Raw genomic sequence first — 21,079 nt, forward strand, 5'->3', positions numbered from 1 at the left:
TGACAAGGCCAGGCAGGCCCTTTCGTCTGTTTGCCCACGCCAACCAACTCCTCTGCGCTCAGCACGAAGAGGAACACCGTAATCACCAACGGCGGATGGCTTACACTGCATGCAAAGATGGAGGGCGCCGTTGGCTGGCCGCATGGGAACATTGAAGGGGCATGGGGGCCGCCCAGCGTATGTACAGTGGGTGTATGTATGTACAGACAGACAACAATTGGTGATCCGAGGTGGCCATGGCCGCAGTATCCGCGACCCCACGGACCTGCATCGCGGAGCTTGCCAACAGGCAGACTGCAGGGGACGCTGTTAGATGCAAGTTCGGATAGTAGATGGACAAAGTCTGTTTAGCCGTGGCCCGTGAGGCAATCGCCGGCCGCATGTCTCGACTGGCCGAGGGGCGCAGAAAAGGCGCAGAAAACGAACAGGCCCGGGGTTTTAGAATGAGGGGGAAAGAGGCGGGGCCAGATACCGAACCAGGCTGGGTCAATCAATGCTTCCATCGATCCACGAAGCTGCGTCAACGACGAGGCTTTCGAGTTTCGACAGCGGGCTCGCCGCCCAGAAACGACTGGCACCTTTCCTTTCGGCATTCCACTCGACACCAGACGAGGAGGCGGGCTGCCCCAGCTTCGGTCAGCTCTACCATGCATGGCAAAGGCCAGGGGCGGCTGGGTAGAGTGAAGCTGGGCACATGTTGCGCCTGACGCGCGGGGAACAGACACGATCAAGATTCAGCCATTGCAGCGTCATGAAAGACGTGGCTCGCTACGAGGCGATTCGTTGGGCCATCATCGCGTCCACGTTATCAGCCGCCGTGGGCTTCAATTGTCGTAACGGCGAGCCTCATCGCTCTGATCGGCCGCCGACTGCTGGTGGTGGTTCAATGTTGGCTTCGACACGGCCAAGCCACCCAAGCAGAGAGACACGCTGTACAACCACACTCTACTCCGTACACATCGATTGATCACTTCTCACGGCATGGCAAACGGCAGCCAATGCCTGGGGAGGTTGCTGCCATGCCAAGGGCCGTTGCACTTGTAACTGCGCGATTGGGCCTTTGCACAAGGCTTCCTGCGACAACTCGATGCAGGCAGGCAGCCTCGATGTTACACTTTAAAGGATTGAGACATGTCAATGCGGGCAATGCCACCATGTCCCTCGAGCAGCATACATGTTTCCAAATACAGCACAATCTGCCATCAGTGCCGAATGATGGGACCGTGTTGAACACTCCAATTGCTCGCCCCATAAGCCAATGAAAGAAGAGATACATACATACAGAGTAGTATGCTGGATGCTACTGGCAACACTTGCCGGGCTGGGAACGCAAAGCCTTTGCCGCATAGTACCAATCTTGTCTTTTGCAGATGCGGGAGGTCTGAAGTGTTTGGCGTGAACAAACCAGAGCTATGGGCAAAGTTCAGACAACTCTATGCCGCGACTTCTCAGTGTTGAGAGCAAGACAGATGGACATGATGCGCCCAAGGCAGCAATGCTGCTCGACATGAGCCATCTACAACTCTTGCTGTAGGTCCACGCTGTTATCGCACCGGGCGCGTCCGATTTCGCTGTCAACGTGAGTGCAAAGGTGGTTCAGACCTGCAATGGCAAATGCCGCTCCCAGTCCTCACAGGCTTCATGTCAGAGTGAGGCCCTGCTGTGTGTCTCAAAGACATTGTTCATGCAGACAAGGCGACTCGCCCGCCAGCACAAATGCTCTGCAACCAGAGTGTTCCCAACCAATATCCCCCGTTATAAGTCATCATGAGAAGACATGTCCACGAATGAGGGCATTCCAGGTAAACCCTAGGCCGAGCCATTTCCAAGCACTTCAACGCACTCATAGCTACTCCGTGTCTAGTACACATTGTCAAGATTAGGCTCACTACACCACATCACTCTGCAGCAGACATCGTGTCCTTGGCCCAAACATTACACTTTACGAGGCATTTGGAGCCTGTATCAATGCAATTCGGTCCGATGAACAGCGTCATGGCCGTATCGCCGTGCCGCCTATGGTATGAGCCTCTACTCAAGTCGTTCCCGAATCAAAGATGCATTTGCTTGTCACCAGCGCTTTTTCTTCGAGGACTATTCGAGAGATGTGGTTATTCATTTCGGCCTGATCTCCTCGAGATAGAGAAAGAAAGGAGTGTGGGAGGGGAGGAGGGCAGCGTTGATGCCAGAATTTCGCAGCCCTACCCCCACGTAAAAAGAAGAAGAAGAAGAAGACACTACGCTCCTGACCTCGAGCTCGATGGGCCGCCTCGCCCAGCTTTAGGCGCTGTTATCCGAAGAATGGGCATAAGGCCGTTGTACATAACAAGGACAAATGGGAGCATGTGTGGGAGCAACAGCGGGGGACGTATGCAAACGGCGCGTGTTGCTACGTGGCCGGCGTGGAAGAGCTACACGGCGAACGAACCGAGGGCTCAAGTAGGCTACAGTGCTATTTTGTGAGCCGGGGAGTTTGGGACGATACGGCGCCCTCATCTTTTGATACTCGTGGGTCGATTCAAAGATTTGGTGCTATCGTCACTTGAAGTGTATATGCCCAACAGATTCCATCGAATTGGATTTCTCTGTAGTAGGAATGCATCTTGGAAAGATGCCACGCCGCATGACACTAGTTATACATTTTGTCGCAAGGTGCCGAGTATGTCGAATCTACTTGGGAGGCCTTTAGGTTCTACAAGCGGCGTGACCAAGGTAGAATCGCGCTCCGCAAAGCCAAGATTCATGCAAGACTCTGACGAACATTTTCAGCAAGCCACTGTTTTGACTTGTTGAATCGCAAAATCAACGTCTTTGCAAGTTGAGTATATGCAACGACCATCACTAGCGATATCCCGGCGCTAGGGTAGTTGACGTTTGACGATACAAAGATGAAAAGGCTCCAGCGAGCGCGTCACAAGTCCAAATACACACCGTTGACATCTAGCAGCATAGTCACGACTATCTGATAACGGAACACGCCATGCTCTTCAGTCCGATTAACCCGGACTTGTTCAACCCTCCTCTGCGCACAGCGGCAGATTCACATCCACAACAATAGGTTTATGGAACTGCTTCCCACCCACATGCGGGTAACTACTCTTCATAACAGCCGCGTTGATCACGCACGTTTCCCCCTCCCCCAACGACGACGCCTTCCTCCCCGTGAGATCCACCAGACTCACTTTATTGTTTCCAGCCCCAGGGTCCTCCCACGCCCTGACGCTTGTCACAGAGAACCTGTCCTCCTGGTCCCAGAGAACCCGCTCCGCGCCGCGTCCGCTGTGAATATGGCCGCAGACGGCGAGCCGCGGCCTCACCCTCCATAGCGCTCTTCGGAGAGCCTCACACCCCGTCGTTTGCATGCTGTTCGTTTCATCGCGGCATCCCTTCGGCGGGGTGTGCGTGACCACAATGTCAGTACTCGGCGGTATGTCATCCCACAGGCTCGCCGGGGCCAAGTCTTCGCCGGGAGAGGCGGGGACGTCGTAGGAGAACGCCCAGAGGCCGTATCGGGGCGAGTATGGCGACCCGAAGACTGTGAATCGAGTGCCTGGTCCCTCGGGGGAGCGTAGGCGAATCGTCGTCGATTCGTGGCGGAGGTATGTGATGGATGGTGAGGATGTGAGCAGTTGGAGACACTGTGAATGAGACTGCGGGCTCTGGTTGTGAAACGCTGAAGCGTGCTGTGCGTAAAAGTCTTTGTCTAGTGTTATGTCGTGGTTTCCTGTGTTTGTTTAGCTTTTGGCTCACTTTGTCAAGCGTCACAGGGGGCTGCGAACCGGCAACGACGATTTTGGCCTCGAAGTCTGCTTCTTCTAGCCACTTTACCGTTTTTGAAAGCTATAGCTGTATTGTCAGTCAGTGACTTTTTAAGTATTGGAGCAAATCGCTACAGGGTAGGCGTACCTCGGAATAGCTGCCTTGGTTCGTCATGTCCCCTGCGTGGATGAGAACATCGCCCTTTGGAAGCTTGACGGTGCAATTGTGTGTATCTGAGACGCAGACGATTCTCGTCCGGCGCACCTTTGGTTCTGCCATTGCATCGCCATTCGGGGGATGACTTGGCGGGTGTACCGGGTAAGTGGCTGACAATTACTGCGTGGTTTTAAGAAGCGACACAGACTCACGTTGTGTGTGACCACTGACGGTTGACGTGTGTCTTAGACAAGTCAAGTCAATGTTTTGTGTCTCTAGGAATAGTAGATGCAGAAATGTTCCGGGTCAGCGGGTGTCAGCGGCGTTCGGGGAGTTTCAGACGGAGCATTTTAGCTCATAGGGTTATGCGTAATTGTGAGTCCCGAAGCAAATAAACATTCATGACGGTACGAGCGTTGGTGGTGAGCAGGCGAGAATGAATGAGTCAAGATGTCGATGTTGTGAACTTGTGACACTGAGTGCTCAGTTATGTTCAGCTACTAGCCAATTGGCTTCGATGGTTTGGGAATATTTTTGGAAACTTTGAAGGGTCAACTGGCCTGGTCCATCTTCGTACAACATGTTCACGTTTATTTTACCAATCAACGGCGAATTGTCATTCTTCCATCCACGTGGGATGCGAGATAAAAAGTAAGAATTGGAGCATGGCACTGGGATGTCGCTTGTGATTTGCAGAGGCATCTCGTCGGTTATGCACCAACGAGAAGTGGTAATTGACAGTTTACCTGTTTCACAAGGCTGGCTACTTGGAGCCTAAGCAGCCATCTTAACGACCGCCGGACGACGGAGGATGCAATGTTTGGGCAATTTGAATGTTTGTGAGACAGAGAGCATGCCAAATATATTTTCGGGTGAACGTCACTGCACCAACACTTCATCACGGCCCAGTGCTGGCCTCAAATCGCACTGTACAGCCACTGTTTTCTCCGCAAAGCAGCACGATGAGACAGGTCCAGCGCAATTGATGTCAAAATAATGACAGTATCGTCGGTGGCATCAGTCTACCAATAAACGACTTGTCGCTCATTATATGGAGTCACTGGTCCTTATTTTACCATTTTCCACCAGCCGCGCTTGGTCCCTGCATCGTGTAGCATCCGCTCCCTGGTCAGCGCATAGCTCCAATTTGGCGAGATGACAGTGCGATTGCTCCGTAGATTACTCCACGGAGCACGGAGGAAGTTATTTCGAGATTGGATGAAGAATACGGAGTAGTATTATGGAGTCACCGACCACTGCAGTCATCACGGACGGTGCTAGGCCACGCCGAGGCCCTCTTGGCACGGATGAATGATATCTTACCATGATTTAAGTGATGCTGGGTTGCATGTCTACGTGACTCTGACTAGTGGTACGATGGCACTGCCTGAGGCTTTCTGTAGATATTTGGCCATGTCCCGTCTCAACGTTGAACGATGCCCGTGAGGCTCTTGCGCCGAGACATCGACATCGACATACATTGATTGATGAGTTGACATTGTAAAAAGAACAGGCCTATATCGTAGATGAGACACGTCTTGTTGGGCTCGTGCGGATAAAATGAAGCCCCATGCAACGCGCCCCCCGGACGGTCGAGACCCCGATGAGCTCGGTTTGCCTGATGATTTTCGCCGGACAAGCCCGTCACCAGGATGCCGTCGGTAGTTGCGGACCATGACTCAAATGTGACGTTGTTCGGGATGCCAACTGCACCTGGATCTTCATTAGGTCATTGTTACTCCCATCGTGTCCTTGCATCCAAGAGTAAACAGACTCCATCTTGCCATCTTGTCCCTGCGGGGGGGAAAAAACGACTGACAAGAAAAACAGCGACAAGGTGCTGACACAAATACCCTGCCAGCCGCGTTTCGAATGCATTCATCAATGCCGTAAGCGGTGTCTCAAGGAATAGCAAGCAATGTCCAAGAGCGGCCATAGAGGAGATGATCAGACGCTGAGAAGGGACCGTGGTCCGCCGACGACTTTGCCAACGGGCGTCAAGTGATGAATGCGAATCGATGCCGGGCCTGTGTAACTTGAAGCCGAGTCCATCAGCGCCACCCCGACAGACGAGGAGCTGGGCCGGAGGATTAATGCTCAATGGAACAATTGACGGTGACTCTCGTCAAGTAAGTGATATGGCGGTTCCTCCACCGCAGGAGGCGGTTGGCTGGATGAGGCGAAATTACACGACACTGACAACGCCCGGGCGGAGACTGGTGACAGGGGTTTGAGGTTGCACGAAGAGGCCAAAAAATTGGTCTCGTTGACGCAGAGCGGATGATGACCCTGGCGCCGTGCCCTGAATGCTGAGCCCGACGAGGGGGACCAGAGGATGCGAAGCGCAAGCAGTCGACATCAAGATTGGAAACTGTCAAGTCCTTGACGCCACGAGGGACATGGCTGGACTGGCCCAGCGGTCAACTGGTCTGGTGGGGTTTGCGCAGGCGGTCAGCGCGTCTAGTGCCCCCCAGCCCTGTGTTCAGTGGCTGGGCTGCCTGGAGCGCCCCAAGTGCTCGCTGAAGAGCCAGCCGGCGCTTCAATGTTCAAAGTTTCTCGATGTCAGCACACAGTGCATGCATTGACATGGAGTCAATTCAATGTTAGCAGCAGCTTGAGCTCAAGTATGTCCCTTCATGCCATCTGGGTCAATTGATGCGGCCCTCCGGTCAATTGCAAACTGATCTGCCGATTCTCTCCGAAACTGCAACTAAGCCCTGCGTCATCGGACGGCGTCGGTAAAGAGCAATACATATCCCAAAACACCATCCGTCGACATTGTCCTCGCGTCGTAGTAATAAATCATTCAAAGGCCTGTGGCGCTTCATGAACCCTGCCGACCCGCACAAGCTCGAACCAACACGACTGGACTTTCAGATGCGCCCTGGACCAATCGGCCTCAGCTCATTCTGCCTGTGGTCTCTTGTTGGAGCATCTCTCATCTCTTTTTGCTTGATCGTGAGGGCTCCCATCAAGCCTCGATTCGCCCGTCTGCTCAGAGCATTGAGCCCGGCCCTTGGACACAATCGTGATCCAGGAGCCATCTATCCGCCGCCGCCTCTTCCTAGTGAACATCATCTGCCTCAAGTCCGCCTGACAGCTCATATCCGCCCTCGTTCGGTTCTCATATCGTTCAAGGACAGGTAGACTAGAGGACTGCCAGGTTGAGCACGGGAAGACGCGCTGCTGCCGCCTTGCTGCAGGTGCAAGCTTCCCCGGTCCAAGGTTTTTGGAGTCGGTTCGAACTCGCGGTGCTTCAATTCGCCTCTCCCATTCCAGCCGCGCTCCCCTCTCCAACATTTGACCCTTCTTCCTTCTCCCCCACTGATCTTCCCCATCATCTTGGCCATCGTGCCGTTGCACGAATTGCTTCAGGCCGCCGTCACTGCCGATTGCCGTTGGCTGATGAGTGCCGCTCGTGTAGCGTGTCTCGCCCAAGCCCAGCCATCCTCTCCCTCGCCTCTGTGTCTCCCACATCGTCTACCCGTTACCCGCCGGCTCGGAGTCCACAAGAGTCGAGTTCCAGGAACCAGCGACGCCACACTAGTTTTCAGCCTCTGTTGCGACAGACACGACCGAACTTGGTCCTCGGCGACTCAAACACACCAACCACATCTCTGGCATATTTGTACGAACGCCAGCCGCGATTGAACCTGACCGACTTGTACAGCCGCCTAGTCACTCTCCACGGCCACGCTGTTTTTTGAGCTACGAAAAGGGGTAGTCGGCTGCCCCAGCTACTCAACCTTCCATGGCCGCTGTTTCATCAACTCCCACGGGAGCTGCGGCCTTGACACCGCTGAGCGGCAGCCATGGGGAGGGCGTCTGGGATTACCCCGGTGCGCAGTCAGAAGTAAGAATAAATTTGCCATCCGCAGACTCTTGGATACGAGATTATACACGACCTGCGGTGCCTCCCTTTCCTGCGCGTATCTCCGCCATTGGCTCAACAGGGTTCGCTAATGAAATCCATTCACAGAAGACATCGCAAGACGGTCACAACGAACCTCGCCCCGATGAACCCTCTCGCGGTGCTGTCAGCTCGCAGAACGGCAACGCTTTGTCTTCTTCCTACGCCCAAGCCGGCAACGATTTTGAAATGGCTGCTCGCAAAACGCATTCCTCCGACAACCTCAACGTGTCTAAATGGGATAAATCAGGAGATGGAAACGCTGGGCTCTCCCCGGCGTTGGCAGATGAGTCTAGACAAGGCCAACCGAACCCTTCCGAAGATGCGATTTCCGGAAAGCACGGTGGGTCAGAAGAGCGCAGCCGGCATATTCAACAGACCCTGGGCTTCGAGTACAGCGAGGAAGATTCCAAATGGATTCATCGAGACAAGTTGGCCAAAATTGAAAGTGAAGAGCTGCAAGCCGCCGGCTTCATAATGCCCAGGGTCCGAGCCTCCAGCAAGCAAAGACGGCCCCGCGGTCAGAATTCGATCGATATCGATAATCAGCATCAAAACCGACAGCGTCACGATTCTGCCGTCATTGGTCAAGTTGGCGAGGAGTCGTCCTCTACTCCCTACTGGGATTTGCGAACGCCAGAAGAGATTGCTGAAGAGGAGGCCAATGCCTATTTTTCCTCGCAGAGTCTGAAGGGAGGCACCAAGATTCCGGTAGCCAAGATTAGCCCTGCCCCTATCCCGCAAGATTACCTTGAGCGTGGCTCTCCTTCGGTTCGACGAATCGAGTCAATAGACGGCGATACCATTGCCTACACTAAAACGCGATCGCGAAGCGCGAGTGCTTCTACCAGGGACTTTGAGGCAGTCCACAACGGCAGTCGGTCGGCCACCGCAAAGCGATCCGTGACGGAGAGCTCCCCAAAGAAGACCACGGTACGAAAAACTTCGACTGCATCAAAGACCAGCACAACTCCCAGCAGGCCAAAAACCAGGTCCGGTCCTAATCGGGATGTCAGTGGAACCCGACCATCCACACGATCTGGGGAACCGTCTGCTGCCAGCAAGCAGCCCGAAGGTGACCCACCATGGGTGTTCGACTCATACAAGCCCGACCCGCGATTGCCTCCGGACCAGCAGCTACTACCCACGGTGGCCAAGCGTCTACAGCAAGAAAGGTGGGAGAAGGAAGGGAAATTTGGTGACGTCTATGACAAGGAATTTCGCCCCCTGAACGACCATGAGTTCCCGAGACCGCAAGAGAAGGAACCTGTCCCTCCTGAAGTGGAAGATCTGTCGCAGGCAGGAGACTGGCCGCTGAAATCAGGCATTGCCAAGAGTCCAAAGCAGGGCTCGTACTCAACGATGCCCAAGATATCGGACAAACCTGCAGTCACCACAGCAGCGAATCCCAAACCCCCCGGACCGCAGCCCATCCCGCAGCCTGAAGATGTTGGTGAGCCGACGATACAAGCAGAGCAAGAAGCTAAGAAGAAGGCTGGTTGCGGATGCTGTGTCATCATGTAATCAAGCACGGCTTTGCTCAGCTTGTGTCTATCTACTGCACGGCACTGTTACTTTAGCTAAACTATTACGACGTTACGACTTGTGATTCATAGAAACCCATTTTTAGCCCTTTGTGTTATTTCTCAGCTTGCCATATTCTCTTTTCTACACCTCACTTCACTGTCCAGCTTAGCGACTTTTATGGTTTCATTTGTTCTTTTTCTTTTTACCCGGCGTCACATGAAGGCGAAAAATGGCGACGATATTCAACGAGGAGCTTATGTTTGCTTCTCCCCCTTGTACTCGATGAATTATCGAATACGATATATACTTGGAGGCCAGGAAATCGATGACACGACGTTTGGACATTTTTGTCCGACTTTGGTACCCTGCCTACGTTTCATTGTCTACGCCTTTAATTCTACTACCCCGACTTCTCTCAATGACTCGACACTACGATCTTGGCTTGATATGAGTGGCAACATTTCAACCCACATTGCGGCATAACCGTTGTGTAGGGCGGTTGGAGGACTTTTTGTTTCTTTTTCTGTTGAGCATTTGTTGCGTGCTAACAATCTGCAATGGGTAAAACGCATGGAGTGCGTCGAACAAATTGGGTGGAGGAGCTTTTCGGATTCTTGAGTGTATAGATACCCCCTCTCAGAGGATGGACTTTTTCAACCCATGGTGGAGCAAGTAGACATTGATAAAGACTATTTTGAAAATTCACCGAGCATGCGAAGCGGATGCTGCACCGTGACGAGGCTTGAGGGTGCGGACGTGTAGAATCAACGACTGGATTGTTGGCACTGGGCGCATCATCGATGACGGGGCGGCGCGTGGAGCCGTGCCGAGTTGCCGTCCAGCTCCATGTCGTCGTCGATGTATGAGCGGCATCACCGGCGTCATCGACCGGCGGTTAGGGAGCCGCACTCATATAAAGTTTGGGTGCAACAATGCAGCCTTACCGACACTTGATGCACCAGTCTGATCTGGCAACAAACACCAATTGAGGATACTCGACCGCGAATCAAGGAGTTCAAAATGGTTCATCAGCACGGCGATCATCATGACATCCCCTCCGAGTATCGCATCCACAGGTACGTCCGCTACACCAAACCACTCCCACCCTTTTCTCGCAATCCATCATCTCAACACAAGACGTTATATCGTGTATCTAACTTGTCTACGCAGGCCGGGGGCATGGCTCCCCGCCGACCACCGCGTCCATCGCCAATACCTCTCCAACGTCACCCGCCACATTGACTCGCACCCCAAGCAGCCGCTCACACCGGCCCTCGAGGAATTCAGGCAGCTCATCGAAGGCAACTCGCGCATATACATGTACTTTGTGCAAATGTTTGACGAAATCCCCCGCAGGCATCCCTACTGGCGGGACCCCACGGGCGGCAAGCAGATTCGCGATTACGAGCACATGCTGCAGGTGCTAAACCACATCGTGACGCGAGCGCCGGAGTGGACAGAGGCCGCGGAGAGCGTGGGCGTGGTAGGAGTGCCCATGTGCTCGCTGCTAGACTACCAAATGGGAACGCCTAGGTAAGCTTGATTTTCGCGAGACTTGGTTTGGACGGTCTCTCTGTCATGATAACATGGCTGCTGACGGGGGTGTTGGGGAGCCAGTGGGCATGCGGCGTTTCTAGATCCAGACGTGAACAAGGCGTTGAAGGAGGTGCTCAACGAGTGGGGGAAGTACTTGCAGGTATGTCAGGCAACATTGAACGAATGCCGTGTTCGTCGGGCCTGCGAGCTGATATCAGCCTGTAGACGCCCGAGTCGGCAGAGGTCCTGGGGGACCATAGCCTAGGCTGGTTCGGACAGACGGGCATGAGTGATCTTGTCCAGGTCGCCAACATGCCGTACCAGTCGAGCATGAAGTTCGAGGACATGTTTGTCTGCGATCCTTCCGCAAAACACATGGGTTTCAAGTCCTGGGACGGTATGGCACCCCCCCCCCCCCCCACCCCTTCCCCCCCCCCCCCCCCCTTTTTCACACACAAGGAATCACCCCTGATTCTCCAGCACAAAGCACCGCGCCATGTATAAGATGTCTGCTGACTCCCGATAAGACTTCTTCACGCGGCGAGTGCACGACGCGGCGCGCCCCGTCGCCGATCCCGACGACGACTCCGTCATTGCCAACGCGTGCGAGTCGTCGGTGTTCAACGTGGCGCACGACGTCGGGCTCCGCGACAAGTTCTTCGCCAAGGGCCAGCCGTACTCGCTCGTCGACATGTTTGCCCACGACGCGCTCGCGCACGAGTTTGTCGGCGGCACCATCTACCAGGCGTTCCTGTCGGCGCTCTCCTACCACCGCTGGCACTCGCCCGTCTCGGGCACGGTGCGGCGCGCCTTTGTCCAGGACGGCACGTACTTTAGCGAGCCGCTCTCGGAGGACGAGGGCGACCCGCGGGTCGAGATTGACACGCGCGGCATCTCCGTGGCGCAGGGGTACCTGTCCGCGCTGGCGGCGAGGGCCATCATCGTGCTGGAGGCGGACAACCCCAAAATTGGCCTGCTGGGCTTCATCGGCATCGGCATGGACGAGGTCAGCACGTGCGACATCACGGTCAAGGAGGGCCAGCGCCTGAAAAAGGGCGACCAGCTGGGCATGTTTCACTTTGGGGGGTCGAGCCACTGCTTGGTATTCCAAAGGGGCGTCAGGGTCGACGGGTTTCCGCCCGTGGGGAGGCAGGAGAATGTCCCCGTGAGGGGGAAGCTGGCCGTTGTTCATTAGGAGTGTGTGTGTTTTATTGTGCGCGCGCGGCGCACTCTGACGAGGGCTGCGTTTGTATATATGTACATCTGCCGTGGTTCAAGAATCATGCAGGTCGCTTGTCCTGTAAGCTCGCCAGCTTGTTTGGCCAACATGGTCATCATTTCTGCGCGTCGGCCTTCATGCCGCCCTGCACCCAGTTCCTGGCCCCCTCGGCCTTTGCGTCGAGCTCCTCCTCCGTCAGGCCGTCGTTGTCAAAGGCGGTATGCGGGTTCGGCACGTGGCGGCCCCTTTCGAAGCCAGGCCGCCGCAGCAGCGTCTTGAGCCACTTGTCGAGATGGGGGAACTCGTCGAGCGAGACGCCCGCCCAGGCTTGGTCGAGGGCGGTTAGCAGTGAGCCATACGTCGCGACCGGTGGGAAGAAACCTTACTGTGCGAAGCGACCCATCCCCAGCATGAAATATCGGCGACGGTGACGCGGTCGCCGACGAGGAACCCGTGCGGCGACTTGGCGAGGTGGTCCTCCATGGTGCGGTAGAGGCGGCGCGTCTCGTTGCCGTAGCGGTTGATTCCGTATTCGATCTTCTCGGGGGCGTATCCTGCGGCTGGGTTAGCAAGCACTTGAGATAGATTGCTGGGCCTGGCGCCCCGGCGGGCAACATTGACGACGACGACGTACGCTTGAAGTGGTTGGACTGGCCTTGCATCGGACCCAGGCCGCCCATCTGCCACATGAGCTGTTCAAACATAATATTTCAATGTTAGCAGCCGTTTCCCTCGGGACGTCTGGTGTATAATACGGGGAGGCTGCTGACCCAGCTTGTCACCTCCCAGTGCTCCGCTGTGCCCCGGGGATACGAAATCTTGTGGTCCTTGTCGTACCGGTCCACGAGATACTCGAGGATGGCGCCGCTCTCAAACACGCGGATCTTGTTGCCGTCCAGCGTGTCCGTCAGGGCGGGGATGCGCCCGTTGGGGTTGATGTCGAGGAACCACGGCTCCTTTTGCTCGTTTTCCATCATTTTAATCGCGTGCACCTGCCGCTGTGAGCCGCTGTCCTCCTTGTCTGCGCTTTTGTCCCGCGGAGACGGTTGGCTTACTTTGTACTGGAGCCCGAGCTCCTCGAGCGCAATCGACGCCTTGATGCCATTGGGCGTCGAAGCTGTGTAGAGCACAATGTCGGTCTTGGTGGCCATGTTTGTGAGTTGCGAAGCTGGTTGGTGAGGGATGGGCTGCTCATGAGGAACCGCGACGGGGGAGGATGTATTATGTGTTATATATTGGGGACTCCATCAAGACTAGTACTATCTAACTTCGATTAGCATGGCACTTTGAGCGGGCGCTTGGTAATGTTCTTTGAGCGGGCGTAGATGATCTGCTTAGAAATCGCGCCGGGATGGCCATCACGTCACGACTCGTCCCCGCCAATGGGGGCTTCATGGGCAAGGGCGCCCCTCATTGTATCGACGGAGCTGGGCTTCGGGAAAGGCGGAGCACACCGGACGGGCTTGGTGATGTTGGGGAGTTGGGGGCGTGTTCCGTGGCGTGGGAGTTTTGCGGAGTTGGATCGGGGTCTGATTGAGCCGAGCTGGCTGGACGCCTCTTGGGTGGGCCAGGGGTTGCGGGATAGTTGGAGTTATTGGGGCATAACGGGTGGCTTTTTTGTGAGATGCCAATGGTATAGTTGGGCAAGGTGTGGTTGGGTTTGCGTGAACTTGAATACGGGAGAGACGAGGCCGGATTGCACGATCCATCTCTGCACTTCCCAGGGCGAAACCTATGCATTTCAAGATAGGTCGAATGCCAGAGCTCAACTCACCACGCACGGCTGCCTCCTGTACCGCCTCTGATCTTCCTGCCTTATTACGGAGTACATGTACACCATATGCGAGATGTTATTATTACACATTGTCACTATAGCGTAGAATCTAGTCAACTAGGATGCTTGCAATGTGTCACTATATTGGAATGCTTGCTGAAACTTTGGAACCTTCGGGGCACCTTTGGCACTGGAGTGATACCGTGCAAGTATAAGTGACAATTTGGAAACGTCTGGTGCTACATATTGACTTTATGTAAGCACCTTCGTTACGGTTCCAGCACGATGCAATGTACAAGCCTTTCATCCACTTAGCCTAGTTACCGCAAATGCCAAGGGCTTGGTTGGCCGCAATTTGAACGCCACAACCGTCTCTTTGACAACTTCATGAGTTGAAAGCCTCCATTATACTCTATGAGCTTGAGTGATCCTCCCAACTAGGGCAAACTAAGTCGATGTTGATCTGAATTGTTGGAGCTCAGAGTTGAGAGAGTATTTGAAAGCCTGGCGCTATGAGACGTTGGAGATGATGGAAAGGATTGCATTAAGACCTCAACTGGGGCCTTGCCCATATCGCAAGGGCTTTGGTCGGGGTTTGGCACTTTAGTAGGAATTTCCTCCGCAGATGCATCTGCAATCATTTGAAAGCTGGAAGGATTAAAAGCGCCAGCTGGAGGGACAATTTGGATCCAATTCTGCACATTCAAAGGCCTTTCCGCTGGCAGAGGGGGACAGATGTGAGAGGGAATTGGAGAGACGTGTGCTTGCAGTCTCGGCCCCCAGGATACAGTTTCGGTTTTGCAAGATTTGGCTTTGCCAAAGGCTGAGGGGTCCCCAAAGACTAGAGCACCCATACAGGCGGACCGGAGAGTGTCGAAATTGTTAAACTTTTTGGGATTCCCGACCATCTTCTGAACAAAGTTGCAACCCTTTTTGTCACAGCCGTAGAATTGTTTGCTTGGACCGCTCCAGCCCATTCGCTCTGTTAGCATGAACTTCTGCCCCGAGTTGTAGCATCCCTTACTCTCGGCCAACCCTATAATGCACTGCGTGCTTGCAATTAGAAAATTTTGATTCATCGGTGGCTGTTTCCATAGGCGACAAGCCGTTGTCCCGTTTGCGGGTAATACGAGATCCTTGAGCTCCTTCGAAAATAGGACCAAATATTCCGGATTGGCACCTAGTTCGCACAGAGGTTGGCGCAGTTTCTGCCAGGGACGAGGCCCCCGAAACTTTCTGTTAATGTACTGTTCTTTTCGATAGCAAGTCGCCTTTTCTTCAGCGATCTCAGAAGCCTCCCATCCATAGAGTCTGTTCTTTTTCGGAAAGATCAACAGTTGCTGGCAGCGATCTTCCAGCTTTTCCCTTCTAGCCCTGAAACAATCCAGTATGTACTCAATCACATCAAGGAAGCTTACGCGCTTTGTGTGATCTCTGTCATCCACCCACAGCCCTACCGCCTTGTGCTGGCGCAGGACTGCTAGAGTTGCGTTGTGACCGTCGCTATCCAAATTCGCGTCCATAGATTCCAGGACTTCTTGTATTTTTTGCTCGTCTTCCGGATCCTGCAATCCGAGCTCAAGTCGGTTACGAATAAGCGAATGGGCAAGCCACAAGGCCGCAGATAACTCCGGAACGAGCCAGCCCACTCGACGCTGGGTGTCATAAATGAGGACGACGGTGGTCTTCGCTGCGTTTAGCTTCGCATCTCTCCCACGTGAATTCTGACTTTGTGTTTGCCTTAACCCTTTGCTAATCTGGACGCCGCCGCTGATCCCAGCGGTAGCCGTCACTGGCATAGGAATCAAGCTTCCAGCCCCGACACTAACACTTAGGGATGCTTGGATTCCCTCGTCTTTCACGCGAAGGGTTCTGCCTTCCTCTCTGGCGCCAGAGTTTTTGATCTTGTCGCAGCTGATAAATGCGGTCCCCACCAGCACCACGGCGTTTGTACAGAATCCTAAAAAAGCCTTCATGGAGGAGAGGCGCCAGGGCAGCTCTACCTTAGGAATCTTGTGGAACTGGACAAGCCAAGCAAGACTTTGCTTTTCTTCCTGCGGAACTAGATGCCATTCGATGAAATCAGATCCAAGTTTAGTAGGGTATATGACAAACCTTGGGCCCAGTAGGATAGTCCTCGACTTGAATTCGCTAGTTCCTTTTGCTCCCGAGAGACTCCTCATTTCATGGTAGGAAAGTTCCAGGCCCTTTTGATTCCCGCGCTTCGGCACTGGAAATCCATACGCAAGTACCGAATTCTGGAATAATGGGTGCCAACATTTGCCGATTGGGTCTGCCGTAGCGCTCGGCTCTTTGTCAACAAGCTTCTGTGGTTTGATAGAAAGATAAATTACACCATTTTCAATGCCATTTGTGTGCATTCTTAGGATGGAGTACCCCAGGCAGTTCTCAAGTGGTGGACGAAAAGCTGCAGAAAACCAGGCTACCTGCTGAGCAATCTCCATCACCTGGGTCTTGGTCCTGCTGGCCTTTACCACGGCCTTTTCAGAACTGGAATCCTGCATGTTCCTTGGGTAGATTGTTACATCAATTAGAAATGCGCCACTCCATGCGAGCCGTGACGGAGATTCCTGGCAGGTTCGTGACAGAAATAGGGCCGAGTTCAAGACATGCAGTGTCCTGGGCCCCGTCACTGGCCAGGTCAACATTATATACTCGCCAGCTTGCTTTGCCACAGCCTGGGATGAGGTCCCGGACAGCGTGAGGAGTCTAGAAAGATCCTGGCCTTCAGGCATTTCCTCATCCATAAATTGCAGGACTTCCCATTGCGTCTCAATCTCGATAACACAATCGTCTGCTTTATGCCCTTCAAAAACTTTCAAGAAGTCCGAGATGTGGCCGCATGGGTCATTAGCTATTCCCATGTCTTCTTGGCCTGGCCAGCTCTGTCCTTCAGCTTTAGTAGTTCTGCGGATGAGAGCTTCGACAACGTCCGCGTGGCCAGCAGCAGTAGCTGCTACCAAAGCAGTCTGGCCAACTGTGTCTCTAATGGATGCATCTGTCCTATTTTCTAGGAGAAGGACAACGAGTTCTTTATGGCCATTCGCAGCTGCTTCATGTAAGGCTGAACACCCTTCGTTGTCGGCTATCATTATATTCGCACCATGGTTTAGCAGATAATGGGCTATCGAAAGGTTACCAGCGCGGCTGGCCTCATGAAGAGGAGTTGAATGATATTTATTTGTACCGTCCACATCAGCGCCGAACTGGACAAGAAGTTGGGCTATTTCAAGGCGCCCTTCTCTTGCAGCAACATGCAACGCTGTATCTCCGCTCCCGTCACGAGCCATGACGTTGACTCCGGCCATCAATAGAATATCAACAGCTGCGGCACTCCCCCCCAAAGTCGCAAAATGGAGCAAGGAATTCCCTTGATTATCCAAAGTATCGAACAGCGGGACCTTCTCTAAAAGAAGTCGAAGAGTCATCACATGTCCAAAATAAGCAGCATAGGCTGCTGGACTGCGACCTCTGCTGTCCCTAGAGTCCACGACTGCTGTTTTTCTTGTCTCAAGGAGCTCCGCCGCCAAGCCGGTCAAATCCAGGTAGGCAGCCATATGCATGGCGGTGAAAGAATCGGCTGAGGCAGTGGGAAAATGTGACTTTCCCACTTTTCGCGATACACGATTGCGGTCATAAAAGACGTACCAGCTTGATCGCTGCAGCGAGTAGGCATTATAGAACGTGCTTTTCTTCCTCTTAGCCGGCGCCAGGTGTTGAACACTTCGCTCATGATCCGGCCAGAAGAGAAATGCGTATTCGAGAAGCGGATAGAAGTCAAATTCTATTAATCCTAGACCACTGTCTTCTAGGAAAGAACTATCACTTGCCCATTCTTCGTCGGTGAGGCAGTCGAGACACCTTTCTGCAATGGAAAGCTCGGCATGTTCGGGTTCGATGCGGAACGGCTCTCTTGCGTGGCCCAGTAGATAGTCTATAACTGTTGCATGAGATAGAATGACTGTGCCGTCCCTTATGAAACATAGAGCTGCACAATTTTGAAGAATACGCTGGATTCTGTCTTCGTCAGCTCTATCACGCCGGTTATTCCCAGTTCGAGTGGCTGCTGATAGTTCTGGTAGTGATAACGGTCGTCTGGCCATGACCACCCACTTCAAAAGGTTCGCCAGGTGGTCAACATCCTGCAGATCAACTTTTTCAACTGCGGATTCATAAGTATCCATAATATTCCTAGGTGAGCGACCGACTATTTCAAGAGCCTGTGCTCTTTGTTTGTACTTGAGTTGTCCCAGTAGGAAACGGGCAAACAAGAAGTTGCCCATTGAGCGTTCAACAATATGTGCTTTCAAGTCAACTTTGAAAGCAGAGTCAAGTGCTTCATATTCCTCCTTTTCCAACTCGCTATACACAAATTTCGCAACGTCAATCTCTCCATGGTATCTGTCAAACCGAAGCGTGAATGTATCCAGAGCTTGGCCCTCTGAAGACGGAAACAACTGGTTGAAGCAGCCTTCTCTGCTAGTCAAGAGGAATCGAAGGAACGAAGTACTTAGCCTCATTTTATCACCAAGACTTGTTATGTATCTCAAAACAGGCAGCGTTATTAAGGGGTCGGATTCGTCTACCCCATCAATAACAAGAGTGACTCCCTGTATAGAATTGGCTTTCAGAGTATTAGTGATTGCTGACTGAAACATATCTAACAGGTTTTGAGTAGTCAACTGTCTCGTCGTGAGGGTACCCAAGTATTCCAAGGCGTCTGGGTACTGAAGGACTAGCTGATATAAAAGTCCTGCAACGATCAGCCTTACTCCGTCTTCGGGACTATGGAATATACTGCAGAAGAAACATAACATCACGTGTTGGAGCTGATTTTCAGTGCTATCCTTTAGGGGGGAACATAACAGCTCCGTATTCTGTGAAATATGAAGACAGAACTGTGTTTTGCCCACTCCTGGTGGTCCATAGAGCCAGAATAGCGACTCCTGACGTGAGAGCCAGGACAAATATTCATGGCTCTGGAATATCCACTTTGGGACTGAGTTAGGTGGAATGATAGTATGTGGCTTAGCCCCATACGGACGTTCAAAGAGGCTGCCCACGAATAAGTGTAGTGGTGGTTGAAACAATCTTGTGTTTTTCTCCCCTTGCTTCATGGCAATAGCGGTACGCGTGAGATTTGGCTCGGATATGTTCTCACAGCATCTGTGGAACTCGACTGAAGTTTTGCCAGCTTCTAGATAAGCTGCTGTTGCCGATCGGGCGTGGGATAGTAGCGGTGCATCATCTAAACTGACTGTATCCAAAGGAAGGTCCGCATTGAATCGAAAGTATCGACCAGAACTCGCCATAGGTATATGTGTTCGACGAAACTCCTCTGAAATACTTTCTGACGCCGCGGCAAGTGTCTGCAATTGTCTAACCGGCTTCCGGGAGCCCAGGTCTAAGGATGGAGGCGGAGCAGTACCGGTTCCAATGCTGACAATTATCGCGTCGACAGCACGATCGGGCCACAGTTTCCAGGCCTCCTCGAAAAGCGTGAATACCGGGTTATTAGAGGAGGGATACTTGTATTTCATGTCTCCAAATGTCAAGGGAGGGAGTGCGATGGAAGCACGCGCGGCTTCCCAAACGCGAATATTTGATGTCAAAGGCTCAGTGTCAAGGCTCGTATAAGATCTGAGCAGAACATTATTTTTTTGGCTTCTTGCAAAACTTTGAGATACAGTGGAGGCAGGTACAATAGTAAATCTAGACCGAAAGTAAGCTGAATAATCTAGTTGCAGTGGGATGGTATTAAGAAACACATGACGTACACTCTACCCGGCTGCTTGTCGTTTAAGAGCAGATCTAGGGATTGAACCGATAGGTTTTTCAACCATTTTTCGATGTCAACTACCTTGAATTTCTGCTCTTTTCTGGTGATTACTTTCCAGGTGTTTAGAAAAATGCCCCTTTTTGGCGCTGCAGAAAGGATTTGTGATAGGTTTGAGTATCCGGAGATGCACTGCTGAACACTCATACGTAGGCGGCCAAGCATAATAGCCAGCAAACCGCCAACGCCACTGCCGCCAATTAGGTCGAAAACTTGCCAAGGCTCGATTTTCTCCCTAAGGTTCAGGGCATTGTTGATATTGTCCATTAAGCGCTCCAATATAAGGAGCGACGACAGTATCCCAGCGCCCCCTCCATCCAGGGAGAGGAACCGCAGTACTGGAGCTTGGCCTGACATTATGAGAGAAAAAGTGACGAAATCGTGTGTGTAAAAGCAATACAAGTCGCATCGGAGTGGGCTCCCTGGAGAGACATTGATCGCAGAGAGAAAGACTGGGGAAGTTGCCTAGGGCCATCGGTTCGCCTTTGACCTAAATACCCATTATTGAGGGGCGTCGCTGCGGCTGGGAGAAATGATTCATTCAGAACATGCTTTGTGGATTCAAAAGGTTCTAGCCATTTCAATGCCATGGCCGGGAGCTGAGGGTAGCTGAATACTTAATGTTACACACCTATAAGTAGGTATTTATGTGTGTTGGGGCACTTTCAACAGTACGACTGAGGGGCTGGGAGGAAGTCAATATTCAATGTTCCTAATTTTGGTATCATTAGCTTACTGCATGTGGTCTAAAATAGGAATGGTAGTGGGATAATTAGTTCGCGGAGCTGGGCTGGCAGCACAATAAGGGGGGTGGTCTGGTACAACGTTGTCACTTCGAAAACATGGAAGTCGTGCTATGTCGACATGTTCACCGTCTGTCTTTCGGGCGTAGTGTGGCTGAATGTGGAGGCCTAGGCTTTAGCACTTGCGTATGTGGCATGCACCACGTGCAAATACAGTGGGAGGCAAACGGCATGTAGCTATTAGCCAGGTATAGTACTATTCATACCAGACATCACACAGTATATAACTACCTAGGTATGCAGTTATACCCACGCAACATTAGAACTATCCTGCCACAAACCGTAAATGGTACCAAAGGACTGATGGCATTGAAGAGAGGCAGTCATGAGTGTAGAGGATGCAGCAATGGAAACCGCAGAAATCAGACTAATTATAGATAGTTGTCTTGAGGCCAGGTACATAGGAATCATTGGACGAAGCGGGGGGTTGACGCTTGAAGATCACAGCTCTGCGCATTTCTTCCCTGCAAGAGTTACATGGTGTCTTTGATACCCTATAGTTTACAAACATTCACCATATTAGCGCTATTTTTGCTAT

The 21,079-nt window shown here is 52.8% G+C and overlaps 5 protein-coding genes across 5 annotated transcripts; 2 read left to right on the top strand and 3 right to left on the bottom strand.

The window, feature by feature from the left end:
• Nucleotides 1-3,011: 3,011 nt before the first annotated feature.
• Nucleotides 3,012-4,038, bottom strand: MAA_03327 (ser/Thr protein phosphatase; the record flags this gene model as incomplete). The annotated part of the gene is made up of 3 exons (XM_007821325.1): nt 3,012-3,724; nt 3,780-3,840; nt 3,907-4,038. The coding sequence occupies 3 exons, from the start codon at nt 4,036-4,038 to the stop codon at nt 3,012-3,014; spliced, it is 906 nt and encodes a 301-aa protein (XP_007819516.1).
• A 3,628-nt stretch (nt 4,039-7,666) lies between these two features.
• On the top strand, nt 7,667-9,349 carry MAA_03326 (uncharacterized protein; the record flags this gene model as incomplete). The annotated part of the gene is made up of 1 exon (XM_007821324.1): nt 7,667-9,349. One exon carries the CDS (start codon nt 7,667-7,669, stop codon nt 9,347-9,349), a length of 1,683 nt encoding a protein of 560 aa, XP_007819515.1.
• A 1,023-nt stretch (nt 9,350-10,372) lies between these two features.
• Nucleotides 10,373-12,083, top strand: MAA_03325 (phosphatidylserine decarboxylase family protein; the record flags this gene model as incomplete). The annotated part of the gene is made up of 5 exons (XM_007821323.2): nt 10,373-10,428; nt 10,523-10,885; nt 10,970-11,048; nt 11,114-11,285; nt 11,416-12,083. The coding sequence occupies 5 exons, from the start codon at nt 10,373-10,375 to the stop codon at nt 12,081-12,083; spliced, it is 1,338 nt and encodes a 445-aa protein (XP_007819514.2).
• Nucleotides 12,084-12,222: 139 nt separating this feature from the next.
• MAA_03324 (glutathione S-transferase) lies at nt 12,223-13,258 on the bottom strand (the record flags this gene model as incomplete). Its single annotated transcript, XM_007821322.2, has 4 exons — nt 12,223-12,434; nt 12,494-12,661; nt 12,742-12,799; nt 12,878-13,258. The coding sequence occupies 4 exons, from the start codon at nt 13,256-13,258 to the stop codon at nt 12,223-12,225; spliced, it is 819 nt and encodes a 272-aa protein (XP_007819513.2).
• Nucleotides 13,259-14,318: 1,060 nt separating this feature from the next.
• On the bottom strand, nt 14,319-20,095 carry MAA_03323 (Ankyrin repeat-containing domain protein; the record flags this gene model as incomplete). Its single annotated transcript, XM_007821321.2, has 2 exons — nt 14,319-19,614; nt 19,680-20,095. 2 exons carry the CDS (start codon nt 20,093-20,095, stop codon nt 14,319-14,321), a joined length of 5,712 nt encoding a protein of 1,903 aa, XP_007819512.2.
• Between the last annotated feature and the right edge of the window lie 984 nt (nt 20,096-21,079).

Source organism: Metarhizium robertsii (genome assembly GCF_000187425.2).
Source record: "Metarhizium robertsii ARSEF 23 chromosome Unknown MAA_Scf_3, whole genome shotgun sequence".
In the NCBI taxonomy this organism is placed as follows: domain Eukaryota; kingdom Fungi; phylum Ascomycota; class Sordariomycetes; order Hypocreales; family Clavicipitaceae; genus Metarhizium; species Metarhizium robertsii.